We start from the raw sequence: 23,382 nt of genomic DNA, 5'->3' as shown, positions 1-23,382 counted from the left end.
GCAGAAGAAGATCCCATTGAGCCAACAGATAGCAGTGATTCTGTTAGTGATAGTAAAAGTCATCCTACACAATAACTCTCCTCTCTCTTGTCTCCCTCACATCAGCCATGAAGGTTTTTGAAGGTAAGTGCAGGTTAATTTGTTTATTTTTATTTTTATTTTTATAATTTATAATTTTATATTTTGTATTTTTAAAATTATTTTATATTCTATTACAGTATTGTAATAAATTTTATATGAATATTTTGGGGTTGTGGAATGAATCATCTGAGCTTCCATTACTTCTTATGGGGAAACCCAAGTGGTTTGGGTTACAAGCATGTTTCTGGAACAAATTATGCTTGCAAACCAAGGTTTTACTATATTTTCCTACCTTAACATTTATTTTAAAAAATAATTGAATCCTTTAATGTGCAAAGATACAATCTGAGCCCTAGGACATTAATAACCTAGTAGTTTTTTCCATTAAAGTTGCCAAAGCCCTTCACCAGCATCCTACAGTTTACATTCTCATGATAGATTATAATAGTTACCTAAGTATAAGAAAATAATGGTATGTGGTAATGATACAAAGATGAAAACAGATATTTATTAAGCATTGATATGCCATCGTATTACAAAAGTATATCAGGGAACTTAAAAAGACAAAGCATGTAAAATAAGACAGTGACAAAACAAACATGACAGATTGTCGTAGGTTGACTAATTCCCATACAGTTATATCTATAATGTATTGTTAATTTACCTGGCAAAAGTTTTCCATAACTGCAAGATTAAAAAAGTAGAAGAGTCAAACTATGTATTTTGTTAGTACGTTAAATATACATTGTTCATGATTCCCTTATTTCTACTGGTTATGGCAGGTAAAATTAAGTCAAGAGAAAGTGTTTCTTTTCTTGGCTTGTTATACAATGAAGAGATCCTCTAGATTTCTGGGTAAGAGGGATAACTAGCAATCCCACAATGATTTCCACTATTTCTTGCCATCCGAATATATCCTCGGTCACCGAAATTCAGGCCCCAGCTTCAGAAAAAGACAACACAACATTACAAATGAATATAATCATATCACATTATCAGCTTTTTATCTCCTAAATTGTTGTTCTCCTAAAGTGATTATATATAAAAGTATAAAACCAAATTAGAACAAAATAATATAATAATTTCCCCAGGGCTTTTAGGCAATTTTCAAAGGCGAGTTTGGAAGGCTTTAATGCTATGTTGGTGAATTGACTTAATACCTAAGGAAAACAATATAAATTCCATCCCAAACCTTTAATCCTCCTATTTTGTAAATATGCCTTCTGCAGGGAAAGAGTGTTATTATCCTTTCCAAGGCCCCATCTCTAGGTTGTAATTTTCTATCAAACTTAAATTTCTTTAGAGAATGTCAATTAAGAAATATTTTTGAGTGACTATTATGGAAAAGGCATAGGGCAGGGAATTCCAAAGTAAGCAATAAAAAGTGAAGCTTTCAAACAGCTTTTTGACATGGAAGTGGAGCTGAGGTAAGGCTTTCTCATAGGTAAAGCTGTGAAAAAAATGGAATATGCTCTCTTGGGAGGGGGTGAGCTCAGTGGCTCTGGAGGTGTTCATCCAGAGGTTTGCGTAACCTGTTAGAGATGTTGCAGAGGGGATTCGTGGGTCAGGTAAGGGTTAGAAGAGATCAATGGTTCTCTCACTTTTTGATTTCATCAACTTTTATAATTTCAAAAAAAATTTTGCAATTTTACCAATTTTAATTAAAAAATTGTTTTTAATATTTATTTTTGAGAGAGAGTGTGAGCAGGGGAGGAGCAGAGGGAGAAGGACAGCGGATCTGAAGCGGGCTCTGTGCTGACAGCAGATAGCACAATGTGGGGCTCAAACCCATGAACTGCGAGACCATGACCTGAGCTAAAGTTGGACACTTAACCAACTGAGCCACCCAGACTCCCCTAAGGTTACCAAGTTTTAAATTAGCAAGTAGGGACATTGAAAAAAAAAACAACACACAACCCATACTCCGTATTATCACCATCATATTGTAAAAGAAAGGATGTTTAACACCAAAAGAAAACTTAAGAGGACATAGTCTCTAATTTAAGGATAGTCCTTTGAGTCAGATACATTCATTTTATGGAAGATACACCAAAATATTCTTTTTTTTTTCTCATTTTTCCACGGACTAGTAAAAATAAAATGGTCACACTTTTTTTTTTTGGTCACACTTTTTGTAAGAGAAATAATTTCTTAAGTTTTTTATGTTTCTGAGGTTTTGTAATTGTAGATGTACAAATAATGCTAATATTAAGAGACTTTGTTAAGTGCTATAACTAGGATACAAATAAAAGCATGAAACGGAGAAAATGCCTACTGTGTTTATATTTGGAGAGTAGCGAGACGTTTAGTTGAAAATTGGAGGTCTTTAGGGTAGTAGGACACAAAGAGGTTAGAAAGTTGGTTTGGGGCCATGTTGTGAAGAGCTTAGAACAACAGGCTAAGGAACTTGTATTAATTCCATCGGCAAAAGGAAGCCATTGCAAATTTTTGCTCGAGACTTGAAGGAAAGGTTGATTGTAAAACATGTAAAAACATGCAGCAGGGAAACTAAGAAATGCTGCTTAATTGCAAGCAGACAAGTGGCTGCTTTAGAATGGCTGTGCTCAGACCTTAAACGTTCTCTGTGTCAGCCATTTGTGGACACGTTACAGGTCTTAATTTTCCTCTCTTGTACATTTTAACACCGTTATCTATTACTTCTCTCCTGGCCTTAAGATGCTACCGTGTCCTGATTTTTCTCTTCTCTCTCTGCTTTCTCCTCTTAAACTCTTTGATGGGCTGGGGTACCTGGGTGGTGATCTCAGCTCAGATCATGATTTCAGGGTTTATGGGCTCCCGCATCAGGCTCCCTGCTGATAGCTCAGAGCCTGCTTGGGATCCTTTCTCTGCCCCTCCCCTGCTCATGCTGTCTCTTTCTTTCTCTCACTCTCAAAATAAATAAAAACTTAAAAAAATAAATTAAAAAAATAAAACTTTTTGGGCTTCTTTATTGTTTCCTTTAATTTATTGCTACTTTGTTGCTTAACATCCTTTAATGCCTCCCCAATATCTTTAGAATAAAATCCAAACTCCACTGTCACCTCTCATCAATGGATGCACTATTCTTTTAGTATCTAAAAGAAATGATAATAAATTCTGGCAAAGCTATCATTAATATTAATAGCCATCATTCATTGAACAAGTACTCTGTGCTAAGTACCTTAACATATACTGTCTCACTGGGGCACCTGGGTGGCTCAGTCGGCTAGGCAGCCGACTTCAGCTCAGGTCATGATCTCATGGTTCATGAGTTTGAGCATTGCGTCGGGCTGTATGCTGACAGCTTGGAGCTTGGAGCCTGGAGCCTGCTTCAGATTCTGTGTCTCCCTCTCTCTCTGTTCCTCCCCCTGCTTGCACTCTGTCTCTCTCTCAAAAATAAATATTTTTAAAATTTTGAAAAAAACCCACAAACATATGCTATCTCAATCATCACCCAGTGAGGTGGGTGTTATCTTCTTTTTACTAAAGAGGGAAAAGGTCAAAGAGGTAAAATGGCTTGCGCAGATGGTTAATTATGAAGCCAGGGTGCAAATTTAGGCTTGTTTTATTCCAAAGCCTACTCTAACATTTATACTATCCCTAGCCCTACATTATTCCTATGAGTGAGGTAGCATGAAGAATAAAATTCAGACCAGAACATCCACGACCTTGTATTAATTATATCAGATATATTACTGTACCTTGCTTTGTAGTTATTTCATTGCCTTAAAAAAGTAGATAACAATTTTAAGACAAGCTGAGTTTGGACCTAAGTTCTGGTAATGAAAGTTGAATTGAGGTTGTAATTACTAGTAGTATGAATTCAGTCAATGAGGTCCTATTCAGAATCTGGAGAGCTTACTCTTCCCGCCTTCATAGACCAAGATCAACTGTCCCAAACTTTGTAGAAAATCCCAGACTCTTTTTGACTGAGTCCTGGTAACCTTCTCTTAAAGAATAAAACTGATTTAAAAGTCTCAAGCTAAATAAATATATGAGGACAAATTCTTTCCTTCAGAACTGTACAAGGTCAGCTCCAAATATTCATTCTAGTCCTTACCAAGTTGTTTATTTTTACTAACTCTATAGCCCTTTCATTCAATCTGTTCACCTGCAGGCAAGTTTCTTAACTCTGTCAATATCAGAGGTTTATCAGGAGATAAAATGGATATCTCATTGATTACCTTAAAAACTAAGTGAGAAAAATGTATGTACAGTGCTTGTACAGTGTCTGTATGTAGTAAATGCTGAATAAGTAGAGGTAGCTATTTTTGTTATCCAAGTGTGAGTCCACCCCTTTTAGAAAAGATAGCCTTTTTCTAGGGTAACCAACAGTCCAGTTTGCAAGGAGCTGTTCTAGTTTTTTGTTTTTTGTTTTTTTTTTAATGTCCTGTGGCCTGGAAAACCCCTTAGTCTTTGATAAAGTGAGATGGTTGGTCACCCTATCTTCTCTCTGCATATTATAGACTACCAATTGGTTAGACATTCCTTCTAGAATGTATACCAATTTCATTTCTAAGAAACCACAATGCTTAGCTTCTTAGACTGTGCCAGACACTATTCTAGGCATTAGGGTTATGGAGGTAAATAAGACAAAGTCTTTTCAAAGCCTATACAGGAAACATACAATAAACAAATAAATAATATGACAAGTAAGTACTATAAAGAAAAATAAAGCAGAGTTAGAGGATATGGAATGTTGGGAATCAGGGCTACATTTTAGAAGGAGTGGTCAGGGAATGCTTCTCTGAGGAAATATTTGAGCAAAGATCTAGTAAAGTGAAGGTGCAAATGACGCAAAGGTCTGGAAAAACGAGCTGGGATAAGCTTGATGTATGAGAAATTTCAAGTGTACCTTGAGAAAAGGTGCTGAAAAAGGGCTAGTGTCCTTGGAGCTGAGTGAGACAGGGGAAGGTAGTGGTTAGAGGGACAGGCTGAGGCCAGAAATTGTCATGGTTTTATAGGTCACAGATTTTATTCTGGGTGTGAAGGAAAGCCATTAGAGGGTTTGGGGTAGGAGAATAGTATAATCTGCTTGATGCTTTAGAAAGATCACCCTGGCTACTGTGTATTGGATTGACTGTAGGCAAACAAGGGGGTAAGTGACTACCAGTTGGGAGATTATTGCAGTAGATCAAGAGATGGATGGATGGTGGCTTGAATTAGAGTGGTAACAGTAGAGATATTGAGAAGTGGTAAGATTTGGGACAACTTAATGATGATAGAAATGACAGAATTTGCGGATGGTTTAGGTGTGGGGTATCAGACAAAGAAAGAAATGATGGCTCCAATATTCTGACCTGGGGAAAATGCTGTTGGCATATACTGAGAGGGGGAAAACTGGGGCAGTAGCAGGGAGTCAAGAATTCTATTTTGGACATGGTTCGTTAAAGAGGCCTGTAGATACTCAAGTGGAAAGGCAGATGGTAGGCTTTTGGACACAGAGTCTGGAGCTCAGGGAAGAAGTTAGGTTGAAAATACAAAGTTGACAGCCATCAGGTATTGTTTAAAACTGTGAGACTAAATGAGACCATCTAAAGAGCGAGCATAAAGGGAGAGAAATTGAGGCTTGGGGCATTCTAATATTTATAAAAGTGAGGAAGAATAAGAGGAACTAAGGAGCTCAGGAGTCTGAAAAGTAAAATAGGAAGAAAACCAGGGGGTATGGTCCCCTGAAAGTCAAATGAAATGCTTCAGAATATAGAGAGTCACCGTACATCAAACGTTAAGAGTTCAGGGAAGATGAGACCTGAAAACTGTTTAATGAGGCAAGGTGGAGATGATTGCTAATCTTGACAAGAGTGATTTCTGTGGAGTAGTGGCAATAAATACTCTGAGTTATAAACCAATATGCACATTCTTAATATCTTTGTAGATAAATATCTAAGAAAAATCATGAGATTATAACTTTTTCCTTATTTAACCCTTTTCCAGCCTTTGATTCCATGGAGAGGAGGAAGTACCCATGATGTCTAATGTAGAATGTATACTCTAACTCTAACAGTCAGGATCTCTTGAAAGATCAGACAGTAGCTTTCAGTGAGGGAAAATGGAATATATTCTTTTTTCCAACTTGCATTTTACTAACTTAATCCACTTATGGATGAAAAGGAAACATTAGTGTCCCGCATCCACCAACTCCTTCAACTTTCTTCATTGTCTAAGAGGCCCATCTATTTTGCAACTGATTATCTTATTTTTTTAATGTTTATTCGCTTTTTGAGAGACAGAGACAGAGCACAAGCAGGGGAGGGGCAGAGAGAGAGGGAGACATAGAATCCGAAATGGGCTCCAGGCTCTGATCTGTCAGCACAGAGCCCGATGTGGGGCTCGAACTCATGAACCCATGAGATCGTGACCTGAGCTGAAGTTGGATGCTTAACCGACTGAGCCACCTGGGCACCCCACAACTGATTATCTTAGAGAGTTCACCAGATATTGCTTAAAGATATTCTGGATGGTTTCTTAGTTCCTTGGTGGTATGTGTGTGGGTATTTAAGGTTCTCATGAGTACATGGTTAACACCTTTAATTTTTTCCTCCAAGCTAAAATTATTCTATGCCCAATAACTTTGGGTCTGCATTACTCATTGATCTGTACATTAGGTTAAACTCCTCCCTTTAAAAAACAAAAGCATAGGCATATGCACCTCAATGTTTATAGCAACATTATCAACAATAACCAAAGTATGGAAAGAGCCCAAATGTCCACCGATGGATGAATGGGTAAAGAAGATGTGGTATATATATGCAATGGAGTATTACTTGGCAATCAAAAAGAATGAAATCTTGCCGTTTGCGACTACATGGAAGGAACTAGAGGGTATTATACTAAGTGAAACTAGTCAGTCAGAGAAAGACAAATATCATCTGACTTCATTCATATGAGGACTTTAAGAGACAAAACAGATGAACATAAGGGAAGGGAAGCAAAAATAATATAAAAATGGAGAGGGACAAAACGTTAAGAGACTCATAAATATGGAGAACAAATTTAGGGTTACTGGAGGGGTTGTGGGAGGGGGGATGGGCTAAATGGGTAAGGAGCATTAAGGAATCTACTCCTGAAATTGTCACACTATATGCTAACTTGGATGTAAACTAAAAAAATAAACTAAAAAAACACAAAAGCATAATTGACATATAATATCCTATTAGTTTCAGCACAGGGATTTACTATTTTTATACATTACAAATGATCCTCATAAGTCTAGTTACCACCTGTCACCATTACAAAGTAATTACAATACTATTGACTATATTCTCTATGCTATACATTACATCCCCATGACCTATTTATTTTATAACTGGAAGTTTGTATCTCTCAATCCCCTTTTACCTATTTTTCCCATCCACTCAAACCCTTTCCCCTCTGTAACTAATAGTTTATTTCCTGTATCTAAGAGTCTGTTTCTGTTTTGTTTTATTTTTTAGATTCTACATATAAGTGAAATCATAGGGTGTTTATTTCTCTGACTTATTTCACTTCACATAATGCCCTCTAGTTTCATACCTGTTGTCGTGAACAGTAAGATTTCATTCTTTTTTATGGCCAAGAAATATTCCAGTGTGTGTGTGTGTGTGTGTGTGTGTGTGTGTGTGTATGGACATTTAGGTTGCTTCCATATCTTCACTATTATGAATAATGCTGCAGTGAACTCCTTTTTTTTCTAAAGATGATTTTGGCCCTTCTTGTTGACAGTCTCTTAGACTGAGGTGGCTTTCACTGCTCCTTAGTCTGCTAACTTTTTCTAAGTAGATAGCAACTGTATCTAGCTTTCTAAATTTATGGATCTGCCCACAAGTGGCAACACAGACTATACAGATACTTCAGGATCTTATCAGATAGTATAACCTCAGAATTTTTACTGCTTCATGTTTAAGGAGATGTCCCTGAAGAATATGTAGGTCACCATTCCTCACCTAGATGCTCTAAATTTTGTTTCTGGATTAAGGCAAACCATCAGAGGGTTGTACAATCAGGTACTTTGCATTATTTTTGCCCCCATAAAATAATTTTTCTCAATTATGCTTTGGTATTAAATTATTGGTCTGTATTTTTAGGCATTATGAAAGCATTCCATAAAACATAACTTTATGCTTGGCATGCTACTGAGGGCATAGTTTTTTATATATAGAGAGAGATTCAAGGGTGGAATAATAATAGCAATAATAACTTATTGGGCAATAGCCCAATAACTTTATTGGGCACTTATTACGTGTCAAGCACTATGTGCTATGTGTTTTACAGACATTATCTTGTTTAATCCTTATAATGACCTTGAGGCTATTATTCACATTCTACAGATGAGGAAATTGAACATTCAAGACGTTAAATAACTACCTAAGGTCATATAGACAGTAAATGGAACTAGGATTCTAACCAAGATCTGCCTGGTTTCAAAGTCACTGCTTTTACTCACTATGCTACAGTGTATTATATAAAGAAGCTAAATATCTATATCCAGAAAGGGGCAAAAATCAGGAACATGGATCAATGTTATACACCTGCCAGAAAGATTAAGTATAAACAAAAGGAGGATATAAAAGAAGAGCCCAAATAGAAGACTCACATTCGTTTACTTGAGGTTAACCTGGTAGCACTGGAAATGACATATAAAGTAACCTTTTAAGAGGTCAGTAAGAAAGTTTTGATGACCTAAGAGGATTTTGTTTGAGTCAACCTCTTGTAGAGTCTAGAATTCATGTCCATGTCTGGTCTCTCTTTGTTAGTACTCAGTGTCCGTGATCGCTGTGCTCTCTCATAATTTGGTCCCTTTCTATCTCACTTCTCTAACAGGCACCTTATACTACAATCTTTATAAGAGAACATGCAGTTCCCTTAACTCATCTACTTTCTCTCACTCAGCGTTTGTGCACATTTAGCTTCCTCTGCTCTGATTGCTCTTTTTCATGTGGCAAATTCCATCTTGTCCTTAAAGACTCAGTCAAATAACCCAGCCAAAGACCTTCCCTGACTTCCCAGACTCAGCCAAGTGCTTCTGTGCTTCCGCTGCGACTTGGTACAAACCTCTATCCTAGTATTTATCACATTCTATTGCAATGGTCAGTACATGCACCCGCCTGTTTTCCTGACTCTCGTAGACTATGAATATCTTGAAGGATGATAGAAAGGCTGTATTTTCATTGCCATATCTGCTTGGCACTCTGGCACTCAGTAGGTACTCAATATATGTTTGTTGAATCAGGGTATGAATGAAGATGCAAAAATGAACAAGAAACTTCTACCTTTAATAAGTTCATATTGTAGTGAATGGAGCATGCTTTACAGGAATAGCTATAACACAAGGCACAATGTATTAAATACTAGAATAGAATTTCTAAAGCATTTCTAAAGCTCAGAAGTTAGAGAAACAGTTCTGAGTAAATTAATGGGATATGGAGGAGATAGCATTTCAGGTCTGTTTTGAAGAATGAATAGGATTTTTCGTGTCTTTCTTTTTCATCTTAAAAGTAATAAGGTACATGTTAAAGACTTTGGAAAATAGATAAAGGTAGACAAAAATAACCATTATTAACAATTGGTATCATTCCTTCTCATTCTTTAGTATAACATTAATCAAAGAAATTGGGCATATTATTTTAAACTTAATATTTATATTATACATAGGTTTTATGTTTATATGTATTTTCAATTTAAACATATATTCCAAGTATTTTATTGGGGTATTAATAATAGTCTGAATAAATACAGTTCCTTGTTTTAAATAATGGTTTTGTTTATTTAAAACATTATTTAAAATATTCAAGAGAGAGCACAAAAGGGGGAGGGACAGAGAGAGTGGGAGACACAGAATCAGAAGCAGGTTCCAGGCTCTGAGCTGTCAGCACAGAGCCTGACACAGGACTTGAACTCACTAACTGTGAGATCATGACCTGAGCCGAAGTCGGACGCTTAACCGACTGAGCCATCCAGGTGCCCCTAATATAATTTCTAATACATGGGCTTGATTGTGTAATAGCTTAATAGTGTCCCTATTGTTAGGTACTTTCGGTTGTTTACTGGCTTTCACTGTTAAAGAAGAAGAATGCTACAATTTACTTAAATTGGGTATGACGTTTTCCCCATATGTAGAATTCTTTCCTTCATATAGATTCCAAGAAATGAGGAAAAATTGGACAAAGAGTATAAACATTTAAAAAGTTCTTGATTCATATTATCAAATTGCTTCCAAGAAGGAATGTAACAATTTATTCTTCTCCTAGAATGTATGAGAGTGCCCATTTCACCATATATTGGTGGGATTGGTTGATTGATTGATTGACTTGGAAGGAGGCAGAGTGAGGGAAGGGCAGAAAGAGAGAATCTCAAGCAGGCTCTGCACTGTCAGCCCAGAGCCTGATGTGGGGCTCAAACTCATGAATTTGTGAGATCATGACCTGAACCAAAATCAAGAGTCAGAGGCCTAACCAGCTGAGCCACCCAGGTGCCCCACACAGGTGGGATTTCTATAAGTAGCAATGGGCTTCAAGGGCATTTCATAAAGATGAAACAGCTTAAGTAAAGATATAGAAATAGCCAATTGTATATAAACTTAGGGAATGGTGAGTAAGTAGTTCACTGTGGCCAGAGTGTAAATATGGGTGCATGAGAACTAGTGGAAGAAAAGTCTAAAAAGCTATGTTGGAAACTAGATAATGGGGAATCTTGAATGCCTGGCCAGAAATTTGGACATCGTTATGATGACAATGGTAAACTATTTAGAATTTTTGACCTTGCATCGCTTCTTAGCCTTTGACTAACATCAAGTGTAGAATTTTGACTATGGGTTTACATGATCTATTTATTTATTTATTCAAAAAAAATTTTAATGTTTATTTCTGGGACAGAGAGAGATAGAGCATGAGTGGGGGAGGGGCAGAGAGAGAGAGACACACCCACATAGAATCAGAAGCAGGCTCCAGGCTCTGAGCTGTCAGCACAGAGCCCGACGCAGGGCTCGAACTCACAAACCATGAGATCATGATCTGAGCCGAAGTCGGTTGCTCAACCGATTGAGCCACCCAAGCACCCCTGTCTATTTTTTTAAAATTTATTTTGAGAGAGAGAGAGAGAATGCACATATGCACATGTGAAGGGGAGGGGCAGAGAGAGAGAGAGAGGAGAGAGAGAGAATCCCAAGCAGGTTCCACACTGTCACCTCAGAGCCCAGTGTGGGGCTCAAACTCACAAACCACAAGATCATGACCTGAGTGGAAAGCAAGAGCCAGACGCCTAACCAACTGAACCACACAGGTGCCCCTACATGATCTATATTTTAAGAAGATACTTCCCTGGCTGGGTAAGACTGGAATCTGAATTAGAGCTTGGATAGAAAAGAATACGAAGTACGATTCAAAGGCCAAATGGACAGGGCCGTGTGGATTGAGGGAAAGAGGGGAGAGCCCAGATGACACAAAGGTGTGGCTTTGATAACCTGAAGATGGTAATGCATTACTCAAAACAGGGAATGAGTTTCCCTTGAGCTTATTCTAAAATACTTTACAGGGGTGGAGTAGGAAGGGGAGTTGAGATGGAGGGAGAGAGGGAATTTGATTTTAGACTTGTTGAGTGTGTGTGTGTGTGGGTATGTGTGTGTGTGAAAGAGAGATAGTTATGTTGTAAGTAGTAATAGGGTAGGCAGGAGGGGAATTTGGACTTTTCAGCAGAGCTATGAAATTGGAAGTTGGATATCTGTTGCTAAGTAGAGAGGTCATTTTTAGAGATTGTGAATTTGGTTATCATCTACATAATGGCAATAACCTTGAAACTCAAGGAGCAAAAGAGTTTTCTCTGATACAGATAGAACTAGACTGTAAGGGACCAGTGGAAGAAAATGGGAAATGAGGCTAAACTGGTGTAGCAAAACGGGTCAGGATAATGTTATGTCATAGATGCCAAAGAAATAAATGCAGTAGAGTTTATAAAGCAGAGAAATTTTTCATATTTCTGTGCCTTTGCATATCCTTTTTGAGTTATTGGGCCATTTATTTCCCTCCACCAACACATGAGCAATTCCACTTACTTGAGAACTTAATGCAAGTAAGTAGTGCCTTCTCTGTGAAACTTTTGGGCAGTTAGGCATCTCCTCTTTTATGGCCCCATAGCCATTGAGACATATACATACACCATGATGTGTTGTATTTTATTGTTTTAAAAATATATCTAATTCCCCATTGGACTGTTTTGTGAGCTCATTTGGAACAGGATGACTTCTCATTAATTTTTGTGTCTCCAGGGCCTAGATAATGCCCCCCCACCTACAAGGAGATGCCTAGTAAACACTTACTGAATGAATAAGTGCTGAGAAGGGGGTTTGAGTTTAAACAGTAAAAGGTATAATTGGCCAGGAGGCCTAGGTGGCTCAGTTGGTTAAGCGTCTGACTTCGGCTCAGGTCATGATCTCGCTGTTTATGGGTTCGAGCCCCGCGTCAGGCTCTGTGCTGACAGCTCAGAGCCTGGATCCCACTTTGGATTCTGTGTCTCCCTCTCTCTCTGCCCCTCCCCTGCTCATGCTCTGTCTCTCTCTGTCTCTCAATAATAAATAAATGTTAAAAAATTTTTAAAAAATAAAATAAAAGTTATAAATGGCCTTCAAGAAGAGCAGTTTCAATAGAGAAAGAAGTTAAAATATTTGCTGTAGGAAGTCAACAACAACAAAAAGAGGTAAGTGAAAAAATATTGCTTCACTTAAAAAAGTTATCACTCATCTAGGCCCAAGCTGATCAGTGCTATGAATAGGTTACAAGTGAAGCGAAATGTTATTTCCCACAACTACTTTCCTAACAGGTCATACAGCTAAGGATACAAGGACAAAACAAATCCCTACCCCAAAGGCACAGACAGAATATTAATATTAGAGTGATGGATAGGTAAAAACAAATTTAAATACAATCTATAAAATACTCCAGGATGCATAAGACATTTGGGGAGCATAGAAAAAAGACATTTTACCCAGCCCAAGGATTTAGGGGGAAATTTCTGGTATAGAGAATGCCCAAGCTGGTTTTGAAGGAAAAGGTGGGATAAACCAAGTGAGGAGAAAGGATGTTCCAGACAGAGGGAACAGCATAACCAAGATGTGAAGATATTAGAGATAAATGGTAAATATGGGAACTCCATGTACAGTTCAATGTAACTGAAATGAAAAAAGTGTAAGACAGGTGCCAGCAATTAAGCCTGGCAGGGCGGGTAGGGATCACAACATAGATGATTGTCTTCCCCACTGGGGAATATTAATTTTATACCAAATGGTACCCAGTAGAACAGTTATGAACCCAGTTTGTCATATGTGAGACAAACCAGTTTTGAAGCAGTGTAAAAGATGGATTTGAGAGTAAAGGAGACCAGTTTGAAGGCTGTAGGAATAGTCCAGGCAAGAAACATCTGACCCAAAGCAATAATTGAAGAGATGGAAAGGGGACAGAAAAAAAGGACAGATACATGGAAAAGTAGTTTGACTCGTTGCTTGATGAGATCTGGATGGGCCTATGACAAATCCATAATATCTGACTGGGTGATTGTGTTGTGTGTTGTTGCCATTTAGCGAGATGGGAAGTTTTGGGAGGACGATATGGCAGAGAGGATACTGAACTCCTTGGACATACTGAGTTTGGAGAAACTAAGATACAGGGAAGTGGATATGTCCAGATAGAGTTCAGGGCAGAGGTCAGAGCTCAAGCTAGAGATATGAAAGCCATCAGTACATAGGTTATAACTAAAATCATAAGAATGGAATGATGGTACCTAAGAAAAATGTAGAATCAGAAGAGTAATGAGCAAAAGATGGAGTCGTGGAGGAAAGACCACCATTTACAGACTAAGCAGAGGAATAGATATTTATCAAAGAGACTGAGAAGGAATGATCAGAGAAATATTATAGGAGAGAAGTCATGAAAACAAAGTGTTGAAGCCAGAATAGGAAGTGAGGAAATGGGGGCACTGAGTGATTAATTTAGTATGTCATTTTATAAAAAGCTATAATATTTATCATTGTCATTATCATGATCATCATCATCATACGAGAAAGCATTTGTTGAAGCTCCATCGAATTCCTTATTTTATTAAATATACATTAACATGCGAATGCATTACCTGTTTTTCACAAGCCAGTAGTCTTTTCCATTAAGGTTACCATAGCCAACCACTAATACACCATGATTCACGGTCTGAGTACAGGCTGGGTCATAGTAGACACCTAAGAATAAATATGAGTGGGAAAACGAGTAAATGGTATGTAGCAATGAAGGACATTTGAAAATGCTATTGCTTTTAGTAGACTGTTTTGGATACATGGCAAGTTTAATTATAATTTTAGAAACATATACTCTAATTAAACTATTTAGACCATAATTCTTTGCCATCAATGCTACACTTGTCAGTTTTCTTGCCAAGTTTGGCATCAACCCAATCACAGTTCCCTCAGAAATCTTTGATAAATGGCTACCTTTTCCTAATGATTTTTAACATAGAGTCAGTTATTATATTTCTTTGTATATATTCCTAAATTGCTTGTTCCATACATTTTTATTCTTTACTAGGTGAAATGATCTTTAAGGTGAGATGTGTGTTGCTGTTTTTGTTTTTTAATAAAAGGGCCACTTACTTTGTTTAATACAAGGCTCTAACATTGATGGGTGCCCTGCCCTCCTTGTATTCTGCCGTGCTACCCCTACAGTACACAGTGGCGACAGGGGTTAGGGGCACAGGTTCTGAAGTCAAGTAGCAGGGTTTCTAATCCTAACTGACCACTTTCAGACTATATGACTTTAGACAAGTTAACTAACACTTGTTCATCTGTAAAATAGGGTTATTGTGAAGATTAAATAAGATCATGCATGGAAAGACTTTATCATAGTACGTGGCATGTAGTGTTAGTAAGCTTTGATGAGTATTCCTTCACTAATTAGAGCTGGATATAAAATACGTATATGAAATGGAGGAATCTGTTTAACCCAATCTCAACATTCAGAGGTGGGGTGATGGGGAAGGATGATATTCTCTCTTACAGCGCAGGGCAGCATGTAACAAGAGGACGATATGTCTGAGTTTTTACCACTTCTGTAGAGGAAGAAAGAAGAGTGGCTCGCATCTATAGCAACAGACACGGGTCCTTTATTGGCCACGGTTTCTTTCAAGTCCTCTTCACTGCCAAAAGGGAGTTCCGTGTACTTTGAACATGTGGCAGCTCGATTTTTTGAGTCATACTGGCACTTGCCATCCTGTAAAAAAGAATATAAATCAGATGAAGAAGTATACTTCAACTTCCTTTATAAATCGCCAACATCCTAAGTCTGGATTTCAAATACATTTTCTTTCCTCGTTTAGCCTTTCGAATGTCTAAGGTTCCTTCCTCCTTTTAAAGAAAGAAAAATCGAATCTTCCAAACCCTGACAGTTCCATGTTTCACCAGTAACAGAGGAAATACGTAACTATTCTATGGTTTTAAATTGTGGATATCTTACATGCCTGTAAAGTTGCCGGATAATGTCCCTCAGGGTCAGGTGGGCTGTGGAGGCATACTGCGTAAAGGTTACAGGCTCTGTACTAGAACTTAAAAATCTTTTTGATGCTATAATACCAACAAGACGATCTGCAGTTTAAATGATGGTTTCTAAAGACTGTATAATATGAAAAACAGAGTATATATTTTAGTGGCGAAAGAGGGGTTACAAATTCACATTTGTTGTGCATATAACTAGTTTTTTTAAATGCTTAATAAGAGAAAGAACTTGAAAGAAATAAACCAAAGTAATGGTGGTTAAGGGAGGAGGTTTTGGAGTGGTATTTTTGATCTTTTCTAAATATTCGGTAATATGGATCTATGAATTCATTTAATGTTTATTTATTTTTGAGAGAGACAGAGGCAGAATGCGAGTGGGGGAGGGGCAGAGAGAGAGGGAGACACAGAATCCGAAGCAGGCTCCAGGCTCTGAGCTGTCAGCACAGAGCCCGACGTGGGGCTCAAACTCACGAGCTGTGAGATCTTGACCTGAGCCGAAGTCAGATGCTCAACTGAGCCACCCAGGCGACCCAAGATATATGAATTCATTTAACAAAATATGTCATGAACTGGTGAGGAGGAAGAAGAGACCATTAGTTAGATTTTTAGTAGGTAGAAGAATGATACGGTTGATGATCTGAGAATAAGGGTGAGCACGGGACACCACAGGAAAAGCAAGTTGAAATACCAGGCAAACGGACAGAAGGAATTCTAAGGTTTGCTGCAAATCCATTTTTAAAGCATGAATTCTACTTGCTTAAAACTATTGTGCCACTAATAAATTAAGAAGGCTACTGAACAAGGAAGAGAACTCTTGAAAATTTAAGAATCCCTGATCGGGGTTTTCATATACTGCTTCTCAAGGTAAGTTTAGTTCAGTTAGTCAAGGGATAGCATAAGGTCACAGGGCAGCTTAAAAAGTTGGCTTGTGACACACCATGGCTTTGTAGGGATAGGAAGCTTCTGAATCGATGCCGTTGTTATCAATAATGTACTGGAAAGCCTCTGTCATGGAGCCACCGTTGCAGCCTTTATTCCCGTATTTTTCAGTCGAGCAATCTACCAGGTTCTGTGCACTCAGAGATACCAGATTGCCTGTTTTCAGCTTCAGCTGTGCCTCCAGAGCCCCGACAGCGCTGAAAGCCCAACAGGCACCACAAGAGCCCTGAAACAGAGACAAAGTCACAAAGGCAGTCAGAGAGTCCATAAGGAGGACTTCCTTAATGCAAACATGTCAGCTGTGTCTGTTGTTACGGGAAACGGCTCCCCGCACTACAGTTTCTTCGTTTCCTAGACATGGGCCTAAAGACTAAACACTTGGTTGATCTCTGAGCAAAGTCCAGTGTTGATAGAGAGATGCAAATGGCTGAGCTCAGAGTATAATCGAATATATTAAGAAACAGTACGTACTGAGCGTGTACCAGATCCCAGCTATCTTCACCTATACGTGAGGTAGATTAGGCAGCTACAGTACAGTGATTTTGAGAGCAGCTCAAATCTTCTCTTGACCTAAAACACCCTTTCTCCTTTCAAACGAGGCCTGAAAATATAAGGTTAAATTTTTTCAAACATTTTTAGCTTCATAATTTTTTGATCAAAGATATTTTACAGTTGCGGCGCCAGGGTGGCTCAGTCAGTTGAGCGTCCAACTCTTGATTTTGACTCAGGTCATGATCCCAGAGTTGTGGGATCAAGCCCCACATTGGGCTGGCTCTGTGCTGAGTGTGGAGCCTGCTTAAGACTCTCTCCCTCTGCCCCCACCCCCTTGCTCTCTCTAAAATAAAAAAAAAAATAATAAAATAGATAAAATTTTAAAAAGGTATTTTTCAGGGAAGCATAAAGAAACAGAAGAACACAAAGCTGCTTTAGTTAAAAAAGGTCCAGGGCCCTATCATAATTGTTCTCTTTCATTTCTTCCTTCATTCCGCTTTGCTTTCCACCCAAAGGAAGGAAACTGAATTTGCTTTTGATTAAAGCAAAATCACCCATTTGAATGCAAGCACCCAGGGAAAAGAGCTCATTAAGTTATTTGTAGTTAACATTTCAATGTGTAGTTTATTGCATCTTCCCACACTTTTATTGTAGAGAAGCTCTAGTAAGAAACCCAAAACAAATTGCAAGAAAATTTTCCAGGTAGAAAAGAACAAGATATTAGCAGCACAATTCACTTCTTTTTACAATTTTATTTCTGTTTGTTTGTTTGCTTGTTTGTTCGTTTTGAGAGAGTGAGTGGGGAAGGAGCAGAGAGAGGGAGAAAGAGAGGATCCCAAGTGGGCTCTGTGATAACAGCAGGGAGCCCAATGTGGGGCTGAAACACATGAACCGCACTACATGAACCACACGAACAACAAGAACCGTGGGATCATGACCTGGCCCAAAGCCAGATGCTTAACCGACTGAGCCACCCAGGCGTCCCAGTACCATTCACTTCTTAAGTTTTACTTTCTTCATTGGTCACCAGCTGGGGCAGCTGCTCAGAACACTGATTTCTCTCCCTTCCTCTGACCTCTAAGGTGATACATGGGTTTTACCCTTAGTTATCCCTAACTAATTTAGGATCTTGGCTGCCTTTAAAAAACAAAAACAAGCAAACTAAAGGAAATACAAAATCATAGGAATGAATTTATAAAATGCATACTGTATTTCTTACTCTAACAATGCAAGCCTGGTCATGAGTAAAGTTGACTGGTACAATTTACAGGCTACTCTTAGCTCTAGATTTTTCCTCTCCTTCAACTCTGAAATGGAGAGAGAAACTTCCTGATATTCTCTCTCACACACAGTATTGTTTGTCAAGCAATTGGCTTGGTGGAGGGTCCAGTCAGTTGATGGATAGTAGGAGCACTAAAAGTCTGCCTTAGGGGTGCCTAGGTGGCTCTGTTGGTTGAGTCCGACTTCAGCTCAGGTGATGATCTCACAGTTCATGAGTTCAAGCCCCGCGTTGGGCTCTGTGCTTGATAGCTCAGAGCCTGGAGCCTGCTTCGGATTCTGCGTCTCTCTCTTTGCCCCTCCCCCACTCACGTTGTGTCTGTCTCTCTCTCACGCAAAAATAAATAAACATTAAAAAAAAAGTCTGTCTTAAAGACATATTTGCTTAGTTGACAGTTTTGTCTACGTGGCTCTAGCCATTGGTGTTCTAAGTCTAATATCAATTTAGATTTGCGGAAGTATGGTAACTTACTCTAAAAGATTGTGAGTAATCTTTAATTAATTAATTAATCTTTAATGAATGATTTCCAGAATTAATAAAAAACAAAAGCAACAGTAGCCTGTGAATTTCAAATATTCCTCTAGAAATTTTGTTAAGGAAAGTGGTCACAGTAAGACTAAACAAGGACTAAATTGGAGAATACAAATAAAGTATGATATGTGATCATTGTCCTCAGGGAACTTATAATTTCGTTGGAAAGATGAGAAAAAAAAATAATCAGAACTAACATAAAGAAGATTCACTGCCAAATTATGTAGCTAGACTAAATATTGATGGAAGAGAGAGCCCTTCCTGGGGTACAGAGGCCTGGGGTGACAATACTCACCTGGTATTTCACTTCAGTAACACACCCCTTCTCTCTCCAGTCCACAGAATCAGGCAATTTCTGATTAGAATTTGACTTGTAAGTGACATTTCTCTGCCATTGGCTGGGAACTCTCAGGCAACCCATCAAAGATATCACTTCTTCACTGGTCTACAAGGCAAATATATGTATCTCCTTTCACTTATGACCTTTTCAATATTCTAATAATCGTAACTGTGAATATATTTGACAATGGAGAAAAATTAGCGGTAGTTGTGGCCAACATAGGTACTGCTAACCATCTGATAGGTGAATTATCAGGGTCTCTTTCACGACTTGTCTTAGCACCCAGTTAGGCATTGGGAAGAGGAAGAATAAAGTGGTAGAAACTAGCAGTTACAGGGAAGCAGATTTTTGGTTTAAAGCAAGGCAGAATTTTATAAGAGGACTGTCTAAAAAGTGGACGGAACCGGTTTTCTTCGTGAGAAAGAATTACAAAGGAGATGCCTGCATCTAAGTAGAAATTTAATCCACCTGGGGTGTTCTCTTCCAAGAGGTACTGTGGTTTTAATTTTGGCCACAGTGGTAAAGTTTCATAGGATAGAAAAAAATCTAAAAACTAATGGGAGAATGTTTGTGATATTAAATACCGACATTCCCTCATGAAGACAGCAGGTGGACCATATTGTATTACTGGTTTAGACTTACGTAAGTATGGTAACTTAACTCTAAAAGATTGTGAGTAATCTTTGGACAACGCTTTCTAGAATTAATTTAAAAAAATAAGCAAAAGCAATAGTAGCCTATGAGCTTCAAATATTTCTTTAAACATTTTTTAAGGGAAATGGTTACAGTAGGATTAAACAAGGCATCTGCAAATTCTCATGTCCTTAAATTCTACTGTTTTCTAACTTTTTACACATATAGATATATTCCTTTGCTGTTTACCTTCAAATTGCCTTTTGGGAGATGGAAATCATGCGTACCCAGAGATGAAAGTAGGACTATTTGTAATTTACTTACCATGTCTCCCAGATGGTTCATGCCTAGATCATAAGAGTGCATTCCCATTGAATGTTCCAGATTGTGAAGCATCACAAATTTTAGATTCTTTTCCCAGATAAGACGCCGTGCTACCTCCTCATTCTAAAATATAAGGAAAATGAACATAGTCACAGGCATACCTTAGAGATATTGTAGGTTCAGTTCCAGACCATTGCAGTAAAGTAAATATCACAATAAAGGGAGTCAAATGAATTTTTTGGTTTTCCAGTGCATAGAGAAGTCATGTTTACACTATACTGTAGTCTATTAAGTGTCCAATAGCATTATGTATTTGAACTTTGAGATAGATTATAAACAGGATACTAATCAAAAGTCATTTTCATCCCTTCCAAGGGACTAGAATCATTAAAAAGAGAGATAGCATTCATTTAATCAGATAGTGGTGCTAACTGAACATCTCACTGTAGTTAACCTTGAAATTGGAGGCCTGGTTCTAAAGGGGATTGGATGAGGGTAAAACTCATCATTACTAAGAAAACAACTCAGAGTCCACATCCTACTAAAAGCGTCATTTAAAAAAAATTTTTTTTAACGTTTATTTATTTTTGAGACAGAGAGAGACAGAGCATGAACGGGGGAGGGAGACACAGAATTGGAAGCAGGCTCCAGGCTCCGAGCCATCAGCCCAGAGCCGACGCGGGGCTCGAACTCACGGACCGCGAGATCGTGACCTGAGCTGAAGTTGGACGCTCAACCGACTGAGCCACCCAGGCGCCCCTAAAAGCGTCATTTTTATATGAAAATAATACGTCAAATAAATAAATACATAATTATTGCTTACAAATTCAGAAATATATATATTTTAAAGATTCCATTTTTAATTTTTTAATGCTTAGTTTTTAAAGAGAGAGACAGGGTGTGAACAGGGGAGGGGCAGAGAGAGAGGGAGACACAGAATCTGAAGCAAGCTCCAGGCTCTGAGCGGTCAGCACAGAACCCAACACGGGGCTCGAACTCATGAACTGTGAGATCCTGACCTGAACCGAAGTTGGACTCTTAACTGACTGAGCCACCCAGGGGCCCCTTAAAGATTCTATTTTTAAGTAAGTAATCTCTATACCGAACATGAGGCTTGAATCTACAACCCTGAGATCAAAAGTAGCATGCTCCACTGACTGTGCCAGCCTGGTGGCCCTCAGAAAAAAATTTTTTTAAAGTAGCCTCCACGCCCACCATGGAGCTTGAATTTACGACCCTGAGATTAAGAGTCACACGCTGTACTGACTGACCCAGCCAGGCACCCCCAAACTCAGGAATATTATATAGTTATAGGACTTGGTTATTTGAAGCACTAGGGTTAAGGTCTTAAAAATCAATAAGTATGCTTTGAAATAAAAACAAAACAAAAGTACAAAGTGGGAAGTGAGAGTCAAAACCATCTGGTAGCGTTTCTATGCACCAGGGACTGAAATAAGGTCTTTTGGTCCTTGAACATGCACTCTATTCCCCTTGACCTGGAACGTTCATTGTGGTTATGACTGCTCCCTGGCTTCTATGAATTCTCAGCTCACAGGTCACCTTCGAGGAGAGTGATTCCCTGAGCGTTCTATCACATGCAGAGAATAGTCACTTCCAACCTTTCACAGCTGTCTACCAGAGCCCTTTGGCACTAGGTCTCACGAGACCCCATGCCTTACTTGATTTTTCTGTACTGCACTTATCACCACCTCACATACCATATCTGCTTCTTCTTTACCTAGTTCCTGTCTCTCCTACTAGGATATGAGCTGCACAAAAACAGGAACTTCATTTTGTTTCCTGCTATGTCTCTAGTACCAAGAATAGAATCTGGCAAGAAATGAGCACATAAGCATTTATGGAAAACATTGCTGGTAAGAATATAGTTTTGAGGAGGAGAAAGCATAGGCTACTCAAGTAAAAGCAAATTGCCCAAGTGACTGTCCCACCTACCTTTTCCTTGTACTGTTTGCCATACGTTTTCTTCCAGAGATTCCAGTGATGATCCAGAGTGGGATCTTTATGTGCTTGTGCCAATGCATAGGCGCACACCAGGAGCACCCAAACCAGACATTTCATGCTGTTGAAGGAAAGGTAACATAAGAAGAGTAGTTATTAGCTGCATATATTGTGACGATATTTTTCCATTAAAAAAATAGCAATGTAAAGTCTGTCACAGGGAGAATACAAATCAGAATTATACAGGAAACTTTCTGGGACATATTGTCACAGGAATTTATGATTTATGACTAGAGTACCACTTCCAATACTTAGTAGCACTTTAAAAAGTGATTTTCAGAAATTTCCTGCTGTCTGGTATACCAAACATTCATCCAAGGTAGGAGGAATTGGGTAGGAGGTAGGAGCAGAGGGAGCAGGGACTTTTACAAGATTCGCCAATAAATCCAATGAAGGGAAATCCTCCCAGGACACCCTCATCCTTAAGAAGAGGGCAAACCTTTGAAAAATCAGTTTATCTTCATAACTTTTGGATATATGGGTTCTTCTGGTCTATTTAAATATCCACAACATTTAGAGGTAGTTGAAAGACAACTCCCATGTATTGCTTTCAAATCCTAGAGTCAGTTTATGTTTTTAACCATTTTTTCCCAACAATCAAAATACCTACTTCAAAGGAAGCACTTTACTTTTGAAAACACCACTTCTATATTTAATACAAAAAGACTTTAACAGAAATTCAGTGACTACCTCCTTCAAACTGGATTATAGTTTCTTTTCTGTTTCTTTTTCATTCAAAACAGCTGGAATTTTAACCATGTAAATCTTCACATTATATTCCAAAGAAAGCTACATTTCAGCCTCAGGTTTAGATGTGCAAGCAGACGTTAACTTCTCAAAAATAGATTCTTTTTAGTCAAAAAAAGAAGAGGCAAGTTGAGTGGCACGATTTTTTAGTTTACTTCCTGAAAGCAAAGATTTAAACCCTGGCAGATACAGCAAGTTAAAAACATAAACAGAGGGTTTAAAGGTCAAATGGGAGAAAAAGAACAGACAGTACATACATGATAGAACCGGCAGGAGCTCCCATACTAAGCATACTTGTGGGTGGACCCTCTCCAAAGATTTTAAGGCAGCAAAGAGACTTCAGTTAGATTGATTGTAAAAAGAAATCAGACCTTGTCATGTGATGTATTCACAATGAGGAAGTTAACTTTCATTTCAGTTTCACTTAAAATCTAACCAGATCAGCTACCTCTGGCCCTCATCCTACGGTTCTGGGGACAAAGTGGGTACAGTAAGCCATCACAAAGAGCCCCCAGT

At 38.4% G+C, this 23,382-nt stretch overlaps 1 protein-coding gene across 2 annotated transcripts; it reads right to left on the bottom strand.

Annotated features, from left to right (window-relative positions):
• Positions 1-561: 561 nt before the first annotated feature.
• On the bottom strand, positions 562-23,249 carry CTSS (cathepsin S). Of its 2 annotated transcripts, XM_047847771.1 has the most exons (8): positions 23,124-23,249; positions 22,054-22,180; positions 20,101-20,223; positions 19,099-19,248; positions 16,500-16,727; positions 15,116-15,281; positions 14,155-14,257; positions 562-1,024 (listed from the first exon to the last, which is right to left on the bottom strand). In XM_047847771.1, exons 1-8 carry the CDS (start codon positions 23,156-23,158, stop codon positions 925-927), a joined length of 1,032 nt encoding a protein of 343 aa, XP_047703727.1. In that variant the 5' UTR covers positions 23,159-23,249; the 3' UTR covers positions 562-924. The 2 variants fall into 2 exon arrangements, with proteins under 2 accessions (XP_047703727.1, XP_047703728.1); XM_047847772.1 differs by lacking the exon at positions 16,500-16,727.
• Positions 23,250-23,382: the final 133 nt, after the last annotated feature.

The sequence above is a fragment of the Prionailurus viverrinus genome, unplaced genomic scaffold (genome assembly GCF_022837055.1).
Source record: "Prionailurus viverrinus isolate Anna unplaced genomic scaffold, UM_Priviv_1.0 scaffold_50, whole genome shotgun sequence".
Classification (NCBI taxonomy): Eukaryota; Metazoa; Chordata; class Mammalia; order Carnivora; family Felidae; genus Prionailurus; species Prionailurus viverrinus.
This window is presented reverse-complemented; position numbering and strand designations above follow the sequence as displayed.

Bases quoted from the DNA above. Each gene is read 5' to 3' on its own strand.
- CTSS (XM_047847771.1), bottom strand. From the start codon at position 23,158: ATGCTTAGTATGGGAGCTCCTGCCGGTTCTATCAT. The intron at 22,181-23,123 runs GTATGTACTGTC...TTCCTTCAACAG, and splicing joins GCTCCTGCCGGTTCTATCAT to CATGAAATGTCTGGTTTGGG. The intron at 14,258-15,115 runs GTAAAAACTCAG...ATTTATTCTTAG, and splicing joins TTTCTTCCTCTACAGAAGTG to GTGTCTACTATGACCCAGCC.